This window comes from Oncorhynchus mykiss, chromosome 12, assembly GCF_057628025.1.
Source record: "Oncorhynchus mykiss isolate SJ-2025 chromosome 12, ASM5762802v1, whole genome shotgun sequence".
Classification (NCBI taxonomy): Eukaryota; Metazoa; Chordata; class Actinopteri; order Salmoniformes; family Salmonidae; genus Oncorhynchus; species Oncorhynchus mykiss.
This window is the reverse complement of record NC_143033.1, coordinates 17,363,328-17,382,736: the sequence shown is the minus strand read 5'-3', so window position 1 is coordinate 17,382,736 and position 19,409 is coordinate 17,363,328. Positions and strand designations below refer to the sequence as shown.

The window sequence follows — 19,409 nt, the reverse complement described above, 5'->3', positions numbered from 1 at the left end:
TGATGGAGTCTGCAAAAGACCTGAGACTGGGACGGAGATTTGTCTTCCAACAAGACAATGATCCAAAACATAAAGCAAAATCTACAATGGAATGGTTCAAAAATAAACATATCCAGGTGTTAGAATGGCCAAGTCAAAGTCCAGACCTGAATCCAATCGAGAATCTGTGGAAAGAACTGAAAACTGCTGTTCACAAATGCTCTCCATCCAACCTCACTGAGCTCGAGCTGTTTTGCAAGGAGGAATGGGAAAAAATGTCAGTCTCTCGATGTGCAAAACTGATAGAGACATACCCCAAGCGACTTACAGCTGTAATCGCAGCAAAAGGTGGCGCTACAAAGTACAAAGTATTAACTTAAGGGGGCTGAATAATTTTGCACGCCCAATTTTTCAGTTTTTGATTTGTTAAAAAAGTTTGAAATATCCAATAAATGTCGTTCCACTTCATGATTGTGTCCCACTTGTTGTTGATTCTTCACAAAAAAATACAGTTTTATATCTTTATGTTTGAAGCCTGAAATGTGGCAAAAGGTCGCAAAGTTCAAGGGGGCCGAATACTTTCGCAAGGCACTGTATAGTAAATGTCTTTAGTTGAGATTTTTCATACGATGTAGTTGTAATTTAACATTACGCAAAGAGGCAAAAATGATTGATTTCGCTTCATATACGTTTCCACTTTTATTTTGAAGACAAAATCGTAACAGCGGAAGTCTTAATGTTGCTGCGGTGACGCTAATTGAGCTTCGGCTCCATCAATGAGGCACAATCACCCACAAATAATCATGGGACCAATATAATCTCCCCCTTCTTCAGGCACTTCCGGTGAACGTGGCTTGACCATTCTGTACTGTATGTAGACCATATGTTCACATGCATGTACTCATTCGCTGTTGGCCTACTGTACGTTGTGTAGCAAGCACAATTGGTTGCATACTTCACATTAGAGTGGTGCACTATGCCATCCGTGCCAACTTCCTTATTAGAATCTACATGATTTATATGTTTTAACATTTCACCATGTTGTATCAGACAAAAGTCTCTGAATAAAGTGAATCCGGCCATAGTAACATTGTAAGGAAAGCTGCATTTTGCATTTCCACTCATTGCACAGTATTGTATGTATGCAAACTTTGGTCCTGGCCACTCAACTTCTCATGCTACCATAGTTACGTTTTTTTTATTGAAAAAAGTTAAATAGATTTACTAGCAAAGCAACTGAATTTAACAATACAACTCCCTAGATGCATTTCAATTGAGTTTGTGAAACCTTCATTGGCACAAGAAATGTAATTTCATAATGTTCTATTCAAGACAACACTGAGACATCACACATTTCTGAAATAATCAGTCACTCAAAATTACATACTTTGTAGTGTTTTCCACAAACACTTGTCATTGGACAAGTTTGTAGTCAATTTACCATGAAAACATGTGCCCAGGGCACTCCTATTGCAAAGCCTGGAGAAAAACACAATCTCGTCGTTAGTGTGAAGAGGGATGTCAGCACTAAATTAAAAAAGATAAACAATATGCAGCCAAAAACATTGGAGACGGCAACATCAATCAAGTTGAATAATATTCCCTCCCAGACTTGGATGGAAGACTGGGTTAGATTTAGTGATTTTATCTGATGATTGACCCAGATCAAATAAACCCAAGGATTACATCAGTGGAGACTGGTGGGAGGAGCTATAGGAGGACAGGGTCATTGTATTGGCTGGAATGGAACAGTATCAAACATACGGAATCCACGATAAACCACATTCCATTCCAGTAGCAATGAGCCCGTCCTATAGCTCCTCTCACCACCAGATCATATACACACAAATATACATAGACAATACCATTCAAAAGTTTGGACACGCCTACTCATTCAAGGGTTTCTTTATTTGTACTATTTTCTACATTGTAGAATAATGAAGACATCAAAACTATGATATAACACTCATGGAATTATGTAGCAACCAAAAAAAGTATTAAAACAAATATATGTATTTTATATTCTTCACAGTAGCCAGTCATTGCCTTGACAGCTTTGCACACTTGGCATTCTCTCAACCAGCTTCATGGGGTAGTCACCTGGAGTGCATTTCAAATAACAGGTGGGCCTGATTAAACGTTCATTTGTGGATTTTTTTTCCTTCCTAACTCACTTGAGCTTATCAGTTGTTGTGACAATGTAAGGGTGGAATACAGAAGATATCCCTATTTGGTAAAAGACCAAGTCCATATTATGGCAAGAACAGCTCAAATAAGCAAAGAGAAACGACAGTCCATCATTACCTTAAGCCATGAGCGGGGTAGGCAGTCATTGTAGAAAATAATTTGTTCTTAACGGACTTGCCTAGTTAAATTAAAAATAGTCAGTCAATCCAGAAAATTAAGAACTTTGAAAGTTTCTTCAAGTGCAGTCACAAAACCATCAAGCACTATGATGAAACTGGCTCTCATGAGGACCACCACAGGAAAGGAAGGCAGAGTTACCTCTGCTGCAGAGGATAAATTCATTAGAGTTAACTGCACCTCAGATTGCAGCCCACCTCAGATTGAGTTTAGTGGGACTAACACTTTTTTGGTTACAACATGATTCCATGTGTTATTTCATAGTTTTGATGTCTTCATTATTATTCTACAAATGTAGAGAATATTTTTTTTTTAATTAAAAAATGTAATGAGTGGGTGTCCAAACGTTTGACTGGTACTGCATATACATCCAAATACACACACGTACCATACATACAGTGAGTGTATTGTTGTAGCTAGCTTGCTATGTTACGACACGGAAGAAAACTTACTGAACTATAAAGCGGAGATATGCCTCAAATCCTATGTTATCTCGCAAAATAAGGGCGACAATCTTCAGGTTATGTTCATATAACTCGCCAGATACTCGCTCTTCTCTTCATGAAAGGGAAGCGGCAAAAACTCTCGTTTAATGCGCATGCGCATTATATACACAGCAAAGCAATGTAGGAAAAACACAAGGCGGGACTTCTATAAAATATTTTACACATCCAAGTGTTACAATTACAGTGTAGTGTTAATGCATAGCATCAATCACGTACAAATCAACTTGTTATTGTCTAAAACAATCAGACATCTGAAATCAGAAAATGAATGCAATTTAGTGCAAAGATTGAGAAAACATTTTTTTTTACAGAACTGTATAAATTTTATTTGCTTTGTATTTTGCTTACATTACAGTCACAACATCTTACATAGGCTTTACTCAATATAAATCTGAAAATAATTAAAAGTACTTTAATTTTGGTGATACTGTGTTATAGTCAGGATAACATGAGATAAATAATTCCAGACAGAAAGAGATGTTTACAAGAATGGTGACATAAGAAAAAAGACAAACATGATTTCACCTAAAAAGTAATACAGGCAATGGTCACTTAACATACGATATACAATCAAACAACCAAGTAGTACTACTGAGCTGTTGCACAGGGGCTTTTATACATGGAGGGGCAGCAGGTAACAGATTTACACAGATCAGTTCAGTACAGAGATTCCCTCAGTGAAAAAAGCCTGATATTGCAAACATTGAGAAGGTACAAAGGTTTATTGTTTTGTCTAGTGTACAGAGCACTATCAGATGCCATGGGTTAGGTTACCTGATAGAAGGCTAGGTTTCTCCTGAAATATATAGATTTGATAGGAACTTTTCTGTTCACAGACAGAGCACAACTTTGCTGTTTAGTTTTATTGATAATATAAATGTATTTTTGATGTTACATTTCTCTCTGTTAGAAGACAATCTAAAAGCAATTTCCCACCACCCTTCAACATCCGATTAAGGGAGTGAGCTGGGCAGAGCACTTTCAGAGCAGCCTTCTGTTTGTGCTCAACTATTGGAAGCCCTTTGAAACATCCCACTTTGTGGGTTGACAATGGATACTAGGGCTGTATTCAATGAGGGGAGACTCAACAAATGTTACAAATAGAAATGTAACATAGTGCCAATAATTCCAATCCTCTACCTGAAATACCACTATTAGTTCTACACAATACATTTCTATCTGAACGTTCTGTAACATTGCACCCTCCTGAACAGGGCCTAGAGAAATGTGTTTTATTAGGGATGCATCACGCTACTCAAACCAATTGTTGATGCTCCTGTACAGCAATTTTGTAATAACCTCAGCATCCAGCAAGATCAGCCATACAATAAACAAAGTTTTCAGTGCATAGGGATGATTACAACTGTAAAAAGGATGAGTGATGGTGTATAACATGGTCATGCTCTTTTGGACAAGGGCAATCTATATCAACAAACGCCTGCTTTTTGATAGATCTTGAACGTGTTTTAATAAGTATGTGTGCGTCTTCAACAACATTGGGGGAAACAATTGACAACGTAGTAAAAGTCCTTCAATGCCCTGAGCAGACTGGGGAACGTAAGGCAAAGGTATCCTGGGGGGAAATAAATCTACTAATAACAGTATTTAAAAAACAACACCCAAACACACACAAGACTCACCCCAATACAAAAACAGAGAGGGATTGGCTTTGTGAGGGGGAAATGTAGCCTGGCTGGCACGACCCACATGACTCACAGCACAGGGACAGCTGTCGTACACTGGTCTGGAAAGAAGGCCATTAATGCAATATTCACTCAGAAATTGAGCGATGGCTTTGATTGGTTCAATCAAATGTGATTTTTCCCCCTCAGAGGTTGAGACCTCTCGTTGTTTTTTAAATAAAACCATTGTAATGGAAGGGGCAGCGCTCAGGGGGCTGTGTGGCCATGCATGTTGGAGTTTGAGTGAGAATAATACAGAAGAGAACCAACCAGTAAAAACACAGCCCTCTTCATTATCGACGCATTGTGCCAACATGGAGGAGCCATTCCAGACTGAAGTCAGGAGGACTTGAGAGTTGTGTGTTAGCCAGACTAGTGGACATGATAATACGGGTTTTAGAAACACCACCCAGATGCTGTTGAATACATACTTGATGGGCAGAGTTAGTGTGACACACAGATGCCAAATCATGTGTTACCTGGTAGCCTAATCCATGATGACATTGTAGAAAAATGTTACCATGCCCAATCATCAGCTCACTGTAGACTAAAGGCACTCTGCTATGCTAAAATAGTTGCAGTGCTCCTGACATACAGTGATACTATGGCTAGATTCATTATCCAATCAAACAATCTGTCCCTTGACAGTGATCCAACACTATTCTACATACATTACTCTACATCTTTGTTATTCACAAAGAAGTTAAAGTAGGGTCACTTAGATTCCAATATTCCTATTTATCTAATAAGTGGACAACTTTCCTAACTTCACAATTAATTTCGAGTTTAGAGTACCATAAGCACTTTAGCAGAGCAAATAACTTGGATTTGATATTGTGGAACTTTACCCTACCTGAAAGTGTCAGAAACAGGACTGTATGCTACCCCAAAACACAGTTTGGCGAATGCAAATTTAAATAGTTACCAATTATTTGTTTAAAAATGGTAAATAGAATCCATATCCATGATAAAATCAAAAGTGGGAATTTAGAATTTGTTCTTAGACATTTTTATAAGCACAAGTTGAAACGGTGGTTGAGGAAAATAAATAGTGGGGGTATCTTGTGGGCTACAGTAAAAGCTAGCAACTGTAGAGATATCAGCATCATGATTAGAACCTGGGCTACTAACTGAAGAATCATCAGAAATGATTAAAACATGTTAATATCACACCAGAGAGGAGAGGGACAAACAGAGCCATGATATGATGGTAGAAATAAAATACATTAGAAGAAAAAACAAAACATGTAAAAATAGCTATTATCAAAAAGTGTGCACGGTAAGTCTAAAACAACCCCCTTCCAAAAACACAAACAAACTGTGCTATTCCACTCAGTCAGAGGGTGCACCGAAACCAAGAACTGGTTAAAACCCAAATCCTGGTCCCGCTCGTTTGCTCTACCCTTGCACTTCTTTCTCTGCCAAGTCTCTCCCACAATCCTTGTTTTTTCAGGCAGGCATGGGGACAGCCCCTCCCTTCAACCAAGGCTGTTCCCACTAACTGTGAAGAAGGAGCAGCACCAGCGCCATAGCAATTAATGTCCCTTAGTTCTCCCAATGCTAGAGCTCTGAGGCTGGGTAAGCATTGCACAGGGCTGTCCTTGCCTCCTGGTGCTGGGTCTAGCTAGGTAACAGTTGACGGGGCAGTCCACTCTCCTCCCAATCCAATGTCTATGGGGATAGCTAGCCTGGGAGACCGAGAAACCAAGGACCTCCAGGGATCACCACCACTCGCCAGTACCAATGTTTAGCTCTGGGGCTTGGGGAGAAAGGGGGCCACCCTTTCAGTCTCCCAGGAACGAGTTCTCTCTGCGCTGGGTGAGAGGCAAATCGAGAGAGCCCTTGGACCTAGCCTAGCAGTTGATGGAGGGATAGTCTGTCTTTCCCGCCGAGCTGATGATCCTCATGAGGCAGCGTCCAAACTCCTCCAGGATCATCCTCTCTGCGGTGGCCTGGGGCTGCTGGTTCAGCTCTGCCTGCTCAGCCTGCTCCAGCAGACACTCGCATGTCACCTCCGCCACCTCCTTCGTCACAAACGTATAGGGCATCCTGGTTGAGAGAGGATGAAGAGATTAGCCACTTTTATTTTTATTTTTTTTAATTTATTTTATTTCACCTTTATTTAACCAGGTAGGCTAGTTGAGAACAAGTTCTCATTTGCAACTGCGACCTGGCCAAGATAAGGCATAGCAGTGTGAACAGACAACACAGAGTTACACATGGAGTAAACAATTAACAAGTCAATAACACAGTAGAAAAAAGGGGAGTCTATATATACATTGTGTGCAAAAGGCATGAGAAGGTAGGCAAATAATTACAATTATGCAGATTAACACTGGAGTGATAAATGATCAGATGGTTATGTAAAGGTAGAGATAGAGATATTGGTGTGCAAAAGAGCAGAAAAATAAATAAATAAAAACAGTATGGGGATGAGGTAGGTGAAAATGGGTGGGCTATTTACCAATAGACTATGTACAGCTGCAGCGATCGGTTAGCTGCTCAGATAGCAGATGTTTGAAGTTGGTGAGGGAGATAAATGAGGGAGATTAGCCACTGCTCTAGAACAAGATACAACATAGATGGGGAGTACAGAACCGAGGCTGGAGAGAGGGGGAGCCGAGGCTGGAGAGATGGGGAGCCGAGGCTGGAGAGGGGGGTGAGAGGGAGGTGGCGTTAAGGATAGAAAAAATAAATCTAGAGAAGATGCGTTGAGGAGAGGGGGTGAGTAGAGAAGGGGTGAGGCTGGAGAGGGCGAGTGTAGAGAGGGAGGGAGTCTTACCTCCCCCCTCCGCTGGTGATGGCGGGAGTGGTCCGTGTAAGCAGGTCTGAGATCTGTGATGACAGCTTGGTCTTGGCTGCCGTCTGTTGTTGAACTCTGACCTCAGCTGCGTCGGCCAGGTGCATCAGAGTCTTCCTCTCAGGGCTCTCTTCAAAGTTCTTACAGCCCACACACTTACAGGTAGACGAGCACATGATCTTGGCCTGGCAGAGAGAGTCTCAATAAATAAGCAGGCGTGACCAAGAACGTGGTGTGCTACTAGTAGGTCGGACCAGAAGCCTGCACCCACCACTTCAGGGATAAGACTGGCCACCCCTGATGTAAAGTGGCGTGCAACATATAATAGAACAGAGTACAACGTTATAGTCCACCCTGGACTTGAACAGTCTTTACGACCAGGTCCACCTCTACAAGGCAGCAATCCCAACTTTTGCCAGGACCCTGAAGGAAGTCACCCTCAACCGCAGCCCCAGCACCTCACACAGGAGCAACAGATATCCCGCCAAGACACCATCCCAGACCTGCGAGACCCCTTCCTGAAGGACCTGCATCAAGAGAAGCCACGCCAAGAGGACATACACCCAGATCACAGCCCTTACCCCCCCCCAGTCACAACTAGTTAAATCAAATAATAAAACAACTCCTGGAGCTCTGTTGCACGCTGGGTATGTACATAGTAAATGGTAGGCGTCGAGGAGACTCCTATGGTAGGTACACCTACAGCTCGTCCCTTGGCAGTAGTACTGTAGATTACTTTATCACTGACTTCAACCCAGTCTCTCAGAGTGTTCAGTCAGCCCACTGACACCCCTATCAGCAAAATCATAGTTATGATTGAATATTGCTCTGTTCAAGTAGAGGCATCAAAGCCAAAGGAACTGAATAATATTAAGAAATGCTATAGATGGAATGAAAGTAGTGTAGAAACCTACCGGGAAAAAACCGAACAATTAGGCAACAGCAAATTCAATTCCTTTTAGATAACTTCCTGGACAAAACATTTCACTGTATTTAGTGAAGGTGTAAACTTGGCAGTAGAAAGCCTAAACTGTATATTTGTCATTTCAGCTTCCCTATCAAACCTAAAAATTGAGAGCAGGCAACCTAAGAAAATAAAAAAAACAATGACAAATGGTTTGATGAAGAATGCAAAACCTACGAAAGAAATTGAGAAACCTGTCCAACCAAAAACAGATGCAGAAAACCTGAGCCTACACCTTCACTATGGTGAATCATTGACACATTACAGAAAAAGGAACATCACGTCAGAAATCAACACAATGCAATTCAAGAATCCATGGAATCTAACCACTTCCGGGAAAATTGGAACAAACACGAAGAGTTAGTTAATTCAGAAAGTATTCAGATCCCTTCACATGCTCCACATTGTTACATTACACCCTTATTCTAAAATGGATTAAATACAATCCTCAATCTACAAACAATAACCCATAATGACAAAGCGAAAACAGGTTTATGGACTTTTTTGTTGTTGTTGCAAAACAGAAATACCGTATTTACATAAATATTTAGACCCTTTGCTTTCAGACCTGAAATTGAACTCAGGTGCATCCTGTTTACACTGATCTTCCTTGAGATGTTTTTATAACATGATTTGGAAAGGCACACACCTGTCTATATAAGGTCCCACAGTTGACAGTGCATGTCGGAGCAAAAACCAAGCCATGAGGTGGAAGGAATTGTCCATAGAGCTCAGAGACAGGATTGTGTCGAGGCACAGAACTGGGGAAGGGTACAAAGAAAATGTCTGCAGCATTGATGGTCCCCAAGAACACAGTGGCCTCAATCGGGGGATTGTTGAAGAAATGAGTCTCCCTCACTTGATTAGAATATTATACGACAAGCGATGCTCTCCATCCAACCTGAAAGAGCTTGAGACGATTTGCAGAAAAGAATGGGAGAAACTCTAAATACAGGTGTGCCAAGCTTGTAGTGTCATACCCAAGAAGACTCAAGGCAGTAATCGCTGCCAAAGATGCTTCAACAAAGTACTGAGTAAAGGGTCTGAATACTTACGTAAATGTAATATTTCCATTTTATTTTTTATAAGTTTGCTAAAATTTCTAAAAAACAGTTTTTGCTTTGTCATTATGGGGTATTGTGTGTAGATTGATGAGGGGGGAAAAACAATTGAATCCATTGTAGAATAAGGCTGTAACGTAACAAAATGTGGAAATAGTCAAGGGGCCTGTATACTTTCGGAATGCACTGCATCTATTCAAAATGGAGATGTATGGATAACCATTTCTCCAATCCTTTTGGTTCTACAACAAAATTCAAACAGCAAAAAACATGTCCATGATCAAATACATATCTTAGAATAAGCTATTAAAGAATACCAGAACCAACTGGACTCTCCAATTACAACAGACCACGTATTCACCCTGCACACCCTAATTTACACAAACTATACGTACCTCGGCCTAAACATCAGCGCCACAGGCAACTTCCACAAGGCTGTGAACAATCTAAGAGACAAGGCAAGAAGGGCCTTCTATGCCATCAAAAGGAACATAAAAATCAACAACCCAGTCAGGATCTGGAAAAAAAAATACTTGACTCAGTTTTAGAACCCCTTGCTCTCTGCGGTTTGGGTCCGCTCACCAACAAAAATAATTCACAAAATGGGACAAACACCAAATTGAGACACTGCATGAAGAATTCTGCAAAAACATCCTCCATGTCCAACGTAAAACACCAAATAATGCATGCAGAGCAGAATTAGGCCGATATCCCCTAATTATCAAAATCCAGAAAATAGCCGTTAAATTCTACAACCACCTCAAAGGAAGCGATTTCCAAACCTTCCATAACAAAGCCATCACCTACAGAGAGATGAACCTGGAGAAGAGTCCCCTAAGCAAGCTGGTCCTGGGGCTCTGTTCACAAACATAAACACACCCCACAGAGCCCCAGGACAGCAACACAATTAGACCCAACAAAATCATGAGAAAAGAAAAAGATAATTACTTGACACATTTGGAAAGAGTTTACAAAAAAAGAGAACAAACTAGAATGCTATTTGGCCCTAAACTGACTGACCCAAAATTAAGGAAAGCTTTGACTATGTACAGACAGTAGCATAGCTTTGCTATTGAGAGAGACCGCCGTAGGCACATAGTGCACATTGCCCACAAAATGAGGTGGAAACTGAGCTGCACTTCCTAACATCCTGCCAAATGTTTGACCATATTAGACACATATTTCTCTAAGATTGGGGTGGCAGGTAGCTTAGTGGTTAGAGCGTTGGTCCAGTAACCGAAAAGTTGCTGGATCGAATCCCGACAAGGTAAAAATCTGTCGTTCTGCCCTCGAACAAGGCAGTTAACCCATTGTTCCCTGGTAGGCCATCATTGTAAATAAGAATTTGTTCTTAACTGACTAGTTAAATAAAAAAAAAAAAATAAAGATTGCACAGACCTACAAAGAATTTGAAAATAACTCATATCTACTGGGTGAAATACCAGTGTGCCATCAAAGCAGCAAGATTTGTGACCTGTTGCCACAAGAAAAGGCAACCAGTGAAGAACAAACACCATTGTAAATACAACCCATATTTATGTTCATTTATTTTCCCTTTTGTACATCATTACAACACTGTTCACAGCCATAATATGACATCTCCATTGCTTTGAAACTTTTGTGAGTGTAATGTTTACTGATTGTACCATTTCACTTGAGAGAGAAAGAGAAAGAGAGAAAGAGAAAGAGAGAGAGAGAGAGAGAGAGACCCACCTCGTAACACTCGCAGTAGTTCTTCAGGCAGCCTGAGCGTTTACAGTTGCAACCTTTGCTGTGTCTGCGGTCCGACTCGCCCTCTTTACCTTTACCGATCTTGGGCTTGAACGCCTCCGGGTTACGGTCCAGACATGCCTGGGGAAATGATACACTCCTTTTAAAACAACTCTGTACACAAGGAGTCAGATATAACAGACAGTTATTTATTACACAAGGCCAAATCATATCACGAATCAAAGAGCACATTTGTCACACCAAGCTTTTCTTTCACACAAAGGAAGAATAAGGTGAGACAAATAAAGTTGAGTCAAATCTGAGGTCTTGTTCCTCACCTTGATGGCTTTAGCTCGGTCCGTCTCGTGTTCCAGGTTGTTGAAGCAGTTGGTACAGTTACAGTTCTGACAGAACTCCCCGTTGGCAAAACAGTCACAGTACCTGCAGAGAGAGCATTCAGACACAACATAGACAGCTAGAGGTTAGGCCCATCTCAAATGACGTCTACACGTCTAAATACAGGACATTTACTTTTTAAAGCAGGAATCCTGTTAAACATCAATAGTTGAGTTCCCTGTAAGTTATTATAGTACGTACAGTTTGAGACACTGAGATTTGGTGCAGTTACAGGGCTTCCGTGGTCTGAAGGCAGCGCCTGATGTTGATAAGCTGTGGGAGAAGGGAATATGCTTATAATTAGTCAGGGCAGTGAGTTTATTACAACGTTGTCATAACATTTCATATCAAAAGGAATTTAAAACCTTCAAACAAAGGTGCTTTATTGTACTGACTTATTCTACTGGCAAGGACTTCTTTGCCATCAAACCACAGATCATACTCCAGCTGGGAATTTCCTGTGTGGTGTGCTTACCCATTGAGAGGCAGTCTGGCCTGAGTCTGGATGCCTGTAGGGGTGGAGAACCCAGAGCTGCTGGCCAGAGTCACATACGCCGACTGCTGGAGCTGGAGAAGGGAGAGAGAACTGTGAGAGCACAAACACACACGTTTAAAATGCATTCAACACACATTCCAGCCCTGTACCTGTGTGACGTATTGTGCGGGCAGCACGGCGTAGCCCATGTTCCCAGAGCCAGGGGCAGGCGCCAATACAGTACCCGGGGGTAGATTGGTGAGGTTGGGCTGAATATGGGGTAGCGATGTGGCGGGCATGATCAACCTTTGCTGGGTCTGAGTGGTCAGCACCTGGCCTGACGATGTCAAGGGCTTAGGCACCACCTGAGAGAGGAGGAGAACAATGAAGGTTCGTTCAATTACACTCACCTTATTGATAGTGCATGTTGTCGTGGCTGAGTGAATGTATGATTAGGGGAGCAATTCAATCTGTAAGTAAGTAGTGTGTTCGTGTCACGTGTGTTTTACCTGCTTCATTGTCTGTGCTGGGACAATGGGGACAGACATCCTGACTTGGGTTGTGTTGACCACCATGGGCTTGGCTGTGGAAGGAAAAAACCTTTAAATGTTCACACCCAATGGAACAAAAACATGTTCTCTGATTTATGCCCTTACTAATTTAGTATTTTTTTTTCTTAAAAAAAATTGTTGTTGTATATACACTATATATTTATGGCACTGTTTGGACCTAAAATCCTTTCCCTGCCACTCTGTATGGATGGTGAGTTGGGAGTCTGGCTCCTACCTGTCATGGATGAGTTAGTGATGGGGCTGCCGGCATGTCCCGTGCTGCTGCCCGTGGTGGCAGTGACCAGCCTGACGTAGTGAAAGCGGCTGCCTGGCACCTGGATCTGCTGCACGTTGGATGGGGTGGACAGGGGAAAGATGGTCTTAAATTGGGGGGCGCCCACCCCTCCCACCGTCACAGTCTGCACAGGCTTCATGGTCTGCGAGGAGGGGAGAAAACAGTCAAGATTATTCCCAAGAGCATCAGCAGTAGCATACCTGATGATCAAGGTCTTGGTGATTAGTTGGCTAGTTGAATCAGGTGTTCCAGTGTTTGAATAAAACAAAAAATGTGCAGTTCTGGGGGTCAGAGAGGAGGACCACAGTTGAGAAACAATGTTATAAAAGCTAGTTGTAGCTGCGCAGTAGAATGGGTTGAGACTACCTTGGCTGGGGAGGTGGCTGTAGACTGTTGTAATAGTATCTGATGTCCCAGGTGGGCCATGTTGAGAGGCAGAGACACTGACTTCTGAGGGGAGTTGGGGACCTGTGAGGCCACCGACACCACCGTCAACTGTCACACAAAGAGAAAACAGAATGATATGTTTACTAATACATGTCAATAGCTCCAAGTTGTCATCCAAACACAAAATGGGAGAAAACTCAGGGTCCCACTCACTGACCCAGACATGGTATAGTTTCTAAATGGATTGGGGTCATGCGGGACCTATAGGTTGGCATGCTTTCTCTTTATATGCAGCTATTAAATATGCTAGATTTGGTTATTATGATATGTATTAAATAGTGGTGTAATATTCACTGAGTGTACAAAGCATTAGGAACACCTGCTCTTTCCATGACAGACTGACCAGGTGAATCCAGGTGAAAGCTATGATCCTTTATTGATGTCACCTGTTAAATACACTTCAATCAGTGTAGGTGAAGAGGAGGAGGCAGGTTAAATAAGGATGTTCAAGCCTTAAGACATGGATTGTGTTTGTGTGCCATTTAGCAGGTGAATGGGAAAGAAAATATTTAAGTGCCTTTGAATAGGGTATGGTAGTAGGTGCACCGGTTTGAGTGTGTCAAGAACTGCAATGCTGCTGGGTTTCACACTCAACAGTTTCCTGTGTGTATTCAGAATGGTCCACCACCCAAAGGACATCCAACCAACTATGACACACCTGTTGGAAGCACTGGAGTCAACATGGGCCAGAATCCCTGTGGAACGCTTTCGACACCTTGCAGAGTACATACCCCAACGTATTGAGGCTGTTCTGAGCACAACTCAATAGTGGGAAGGTGTTCCTAACGTTTTGTACAATGCAAGTCATTACTCTATTATTTACAATTTAAAATGTATTAACTGCATTCATTATTGTTTCTAAAGTATGTCCTTTTGAGATGATTTTCTAAAAAAAAATGTATCATCTCAAAATAGGACAATGCTCCTTTAAGAGAATTGGCTTCAAAAGATATTGACCTGGCTACGGTAGACTAGCCAAGACAAATGCTAAAGTGTCTTTTGCAGACTATCAACAGTAGCCAGTATATTGCTAGTATGTTCACTTTTTCAAATCACTTTCCTTAGTTAAAATAAATAAGCTGAGCGAGTAGATTGATGGGTGCTTGTTTTTGCTCTGGAAAGCTTGCGCTGTGCCGTGCTTGCGCGTGCCGAACTCTTGTACTTCTCAAGACGTTGTGACTCACGGCAGCGTGGTGGTGCTTTAGTGAATGGCTAATCATAATCATATTGCGCAAATAGAAATAACATGACTTTTACGTATGTAGTCTTCAATGGTAGACTGCGACAGAGCAAGTATACGTTGAACTGGAACGCAAAAAGGAGATCCACTGACTGGAAATGCATTTACTGGCCCCGGGCCAGGAGGCCACTCTAATGTCAGACCCTGAAACTGCACTGGTTCTCTCTCCCTCACTCAAAGTGGGGTCAGAGGGATTGAGTGGCAGCATGTCTGACCTTGCTGGGCGACTTGAGGGGGGAGATGGCGATCTTGCTGCTGGAGCCGAGGGTCTCAGAGAGGGTGATGGTCCGTGGGGGGGTCACCGGGCTGCCTGTGGACAGGACCCGACCTGGGTGGGTGGGGTTAGGGAAGGGCACAGAATCACAACGATAAGGTCAGAAACAATTGGGGCAGGGATCAAAGTCTATATACATTTCTATGGCTCAAAGCAGTTATAATAGTCTGAACTTTCAATTACACAGCTATCCATGGGTGTGTGTGGCACATTGGAAACCAAGCATTCTTTCTATGAAGATGTCAATATGAAGAGCATGTCAGGGGGATTACCTGTAATGACATTGGATACTGATGTCTGGGCAGTCAGACCTTTGTTGTTGACAGCTTTAGTGAAGACAAACTTGATTGGTCCAGCCGAAGACACCTGAGTTTTCTTAGCAATCTATTGAGAAACATGTTCATTTACCTTCACTGCACAAACTACAGCTTAGAGATCAAGCCCAGACCTATAAAGCCCGTCAACATCATCCACCATAAAAAATTGTTATAGTATTTGCTTCAGAATGTTTATTTAGTAATTTCAATACCTAGGTTTGGACATGCCAATAAATGTATTTTTTCTCTATGTAAATAGCAATGATGTGGAATTGTAACCCCTCCTTTCACCAACCAAGTAAATGCATGGGAGTGTACTTGAAATGAAGATGATCACATAAGGTGTTTGTGGAGGGGTTACAGTTGGGGATTGATTTCCAGCCTTATAAGGCTCTTCATGACAACACATAGCTAAATGAATCTCCTCACTACACAATGTGAGCACAGCTTTTCTAAAGACACTGAATTACTTTCTGATGAATTGCAAAGAATCCAGACCCTTGAGACAAAAAGGTAAACAAGTCAATAAACAAGTAAACAAACAGGTCTCACCTGTACAGTCTTCAGCTGCTGGGCCTGCAGGGTGGATACCTGACTGGCCGAGCTGACCGTCACCACCTTGAAATGCTGCGGGTTGGCCTTGGCCTCCCCCAGACCCTGCACTGAGGCAGACTTGGAGCCTGTGTGGGGCAGCTGCAGGACAATAGGCTGGCCAGACTTTCCTATGGCCGTCACCATGAACTGCTGGCCCCCTGGAGTAGTGGTAGTGGTGGTGGTGCCTTGGGACCTAGTGGTGTCTGCGCCTGACGAAGAGGCCACCTTGTTGAGGATGATCTGGTGGTTGGCTGAGAGGGTGAAGGGGGCTGAGAGCTTCTGTAAGCTCCCCGAGGTGAGACTAACCCGGGAGAGGCTGCTGGTGGTTTTAGGGGTGGTTGAGGTTAGGGTGGAGGCTGTGGCGGGTCGCAAGGTGAGGGAGGAGGATGAAACCGTAGAAGAGGTGAGGAGGAGCTGGGTAGCAGAGGTGGTGCTACAGAGGGTGGAACCTGTGGGGGTGGAGGTGGTCCCGGCTTGGGTCAGCTGGGTTGGAGGGGCGTCCGAACACAGGCTTACGATCTCTGGGACAGCGGGCACATCCGTTTCCATGGGGACTGGTGAGTCGTCACTAGGCTGTGATTGGCCAGAGGCTGCAGGGGACTCGGCGGGGGGGTCGTCATCCATGATGATGGCCTCTGTGTCCATGATCTCATCAGGGAGCAGACTGTTCAGCTCTGGCGACACCACGTCCATGTCTGCAGGTTTACACTCAGCTCAGTCACTACTGGAAACAGAACAGGAAGCATCAGAATGTCAGTCCAATAGCTCCACCAAGCCATTGGATGTGTTAAACAACTGTTCTTTCAGTAGAATGACTGACAGGAAAGTACCAGTACATTATAAAACAGATATAGATAGCTGCTACTTGGGCTAAAAACGTGCATTTCTAACAATAGGCTTTTATACCTCTTGGTTAGTGCCCATAAGCAATTGTTAGGCAACCAAGAACAATTACAAAAGTATTTTCTATGTGACCAAAATACAGTGAGAAGCCTAAAACAGAATGACCAATTCCTGCATATGATGTTGCACACACACACCACTGCAAAGACAATGGAAGGCGCAAATCACCATGGATTTGAATGATGTTATTCACAATATACAGCCAAAACATGCAGTGTGTGACATTAGTGAATATATTAGATTTATACATCTACTATCAAAAACACAAGCGCAAATACACCAAATAGTTTCAAAGACAGCGATGAATTCATAAGCAATGAAAAGGGTGTTACAGAACACACACACAGGCAATAGAAAATCAAGTACTTGACGTTACAATATAAATTCATAAATAATCTGTTTAGCTAGCATTAGCAGTGTTGCAATGGCTCTGCAGCGGTAACTAACAGTGCTTTCTATGGTCGTTAACACTAGCTAGCTAGCTAAACGAAGCTGAATACGCTAACGTTAGTTTAGCTAGCCACCAAGAACAATAACAAACATGTTTATGCAACGACGTTATGATCCTAACTTTGATTGCAACACAACTAGATCAAAAGCCTACTTTGCAACACAATCCGCCGAATCTCGAACGGTGCCAATTAAATAGTTTGGCTAACATGTCATGGATTGCATAGCGGAGGTGTAGATAGCTGGTTAGTTAGCTTGGCTAGGCCGCTTTGGACATCCCAGAAAATGAATCTTTGTCCTACCTCCGGCATACGCAAAATAAGACAGATAGGATAATATACAAGTTGATAAACTAGGGGGAGGGGGTCGATGTTCATCCCCTCAATTTTCGATAGGATATATGATCGGGGCCTGCTTTTTGTTCTCAACTATTAAGCAGCCTGTCAAAATCATGAATTTGTGACAGGAGCAGCACTGTGAAAACGACCAGCTATAGCTTGCTAGCTACGTTTCTATTTTCAGGCCGGGTTGGATTTCGAAATATCCGCCATTTTCACCTCGTCATGAGTTCAACTAAAGAGATGAGAGGAAGAACGAGCAATAGATATGAACGCCCATGTCAGGAATCTTGTTTACCAATAAAGTAATGGGGTCACAGCTTGCGATAGATTGATTACCTGGTAGTGCAACACAGTAATAATATTAAGAGTTCTCCGCCTTGTGTCACATACTGTAACAAGCCTTATGAGCATGTAAATACTTGCATGATACTCTGTGTACTGTGTAGAACTATACAACTTACGTAAATAACGTCACGAATAATACATCTTAATTCTCTCAAATGTCCACATGTGAAAACTTTTCTGTTATGTGTTTTTGGTAAACCTATTCAAATGTAGAATAAGAACATTCATTAGACCAACACTTAATAGTCATTTGTCAAATAACAAACCCCCAGAGACCTAAATCAAATGGGGATATGATTTCCTTTTGGAAGAAAGAAACCTTGAGAGGAACCCTCGACGTAATCATCTGACTATTTGACAGTCAAAGCCCCAGCTGCCTTCAAGTCATTTCACAAAGCAGACACACAGATTATACTAGGAAGGTATTTTTCCGTCTAGCCAATATTGAATAGACAGGATTACTACAGCGGCATTAACCTCTGGAAGCTAAACAATGACAGGCCCGAATGGCAAACTGGCTTAGCAAAATCAGAAATTGCTGTCCATCTGTCGGAGTGCTGGAAACTATCTAGAGGGCTGCATTTGCAATGAATTTTAGGTAATTATAGTCACACAAAGCTACAGGCTGAATAATCAATGTAACTCTCAAACATCAATAAAATAATAATTATCTATGAAATATATGCAACGTTAGTTTCCTTTATCCGAATGAATGGTGAATAAAGTTAATGCATATTTCCAACTTCATATTGCTTCAACAACATGAATCCTATAACAAAGCTACGTTAGCTAACTAGAATAAGGTATTTCCACAGTTTGTAAGTACATACTACAAGTAACGTTACTATATATTGTATCTTCATATGCTGCTAGCTGTCTGCTAACTGGCCAAATTGATATCATCAGCTGTTAGCTAGCTAGCAAGCCTAGCCAGCAGCAACACAAAGTATTGCCCCTTTCACACAGCGAACAGATTCTTACGTGGTTTGTTTTTCCCCTTGAAGCTATTATTTTTAGTGTCTCGAAACGCCTTAACTCACATACTCTTTCACCGGTCCATACAGGCGGAGCAACATATCGGTAAAAAGCACAGAAATGTAGACGATTGTTCAAAATACCGCGCCGAGCGCCATTTCACCCCCAACATCCCATAATAATGTCACGCACTCCTTGACAACCACATGGCGCGTCATTGATCGAAGTACTTCCGGCCTCGCTCTCAGCGTGTGATAGATCTACACAACAACTCTGTAGGCACTGACAAAATAAAGGAAACACTTGAGTAAATGAGGGTTATAGAGCGAGGCAAATTGTATTAATTAACCTGAGCCGCGGTGCACCAAATTATGTATATATACACTATATTTCTAATAAGGGGCGCTATGAGCCGTCATCATTTGTTAACGTTTACATTCGTTTTTGCCACATTTATTATATTACAGACACCTTCATGCATACTGTTAAATGATATTATGTGAGCTAAACAGAAAAAATATAAGTATAATTTTTAGAGATGACTAATGTTACAGGCCCAACTGCAACAAAAAAAGACATGTAATTTTGTCCTTGAAATATGAACTACTCTTACTAGGGAGTGCCAATATGTCCGACCGTTGGCTCCAAAGCCAATACACAGCTTCGGCAATTCAGGGATTACATACGTCATAGGGTTACCAGTCTAGACCCATGACGCAAACGGGTAAAAGCGGTAAGGG

General features: G+C 42.2%; 1 protein-coding gene across 4 annotated transcripts; it reads right to left on the bottom strand.

The window, feature by feature from the left end:
* Nucleotides 1-3,147: 3,147 nt before the first annotated feature.
* Nucleotides 3,148-18,953, bottom strand: LOC110537065 (protein lin-54 homolog). 4 transcript variants are annotated; one of them, XM_021622790.3, is made up of 14 exons: nt 18,676-18,953; nt 15,614-16,379; nt 15,017-15,128; nt 14,686-14,798; nt 13,150-13,278; nt 12,724-12,925; nt 12,447-12,520; nt 12,108-12,302; nt 11,938-12,029; nt 11,664-11,735; nt 11,405-11,507; nt 11,070-11,207; nt 7,314-7,516; nt 3,148-6,580 (listed from the first exon to the last, which is right to left on the bottom strand). In XM_021622790.3, the coding sequence occupies exons 2-14, from the start codon at nt 16,346-16,348 to the stop codon at nt 6,385-6,387; spliced, it is 2,364 nt and encodes a 787-aa protein (XP_021478465.3). In that variant the 5' UTR covers nt 16,349-16,379; nt 18,676-18,953; the 3' UTR covers nt 3,148-6,384. The 4 variants fall into 4 exon arrangements, with proteins under 4 accessions (XP_021478465.3, XP_021478466.3, XP_021478468.3 ...); XM_021622791.3 differs by having other exon boundaries at nt 18,735-18,865; XM_021622793.3 differs by lacking the exon at nt 18,676-18,953 and adding an exon at nt 17,311-17,583.
* Nucleotides 18,954-19,409: the final 456 nt, after the last annotated feature.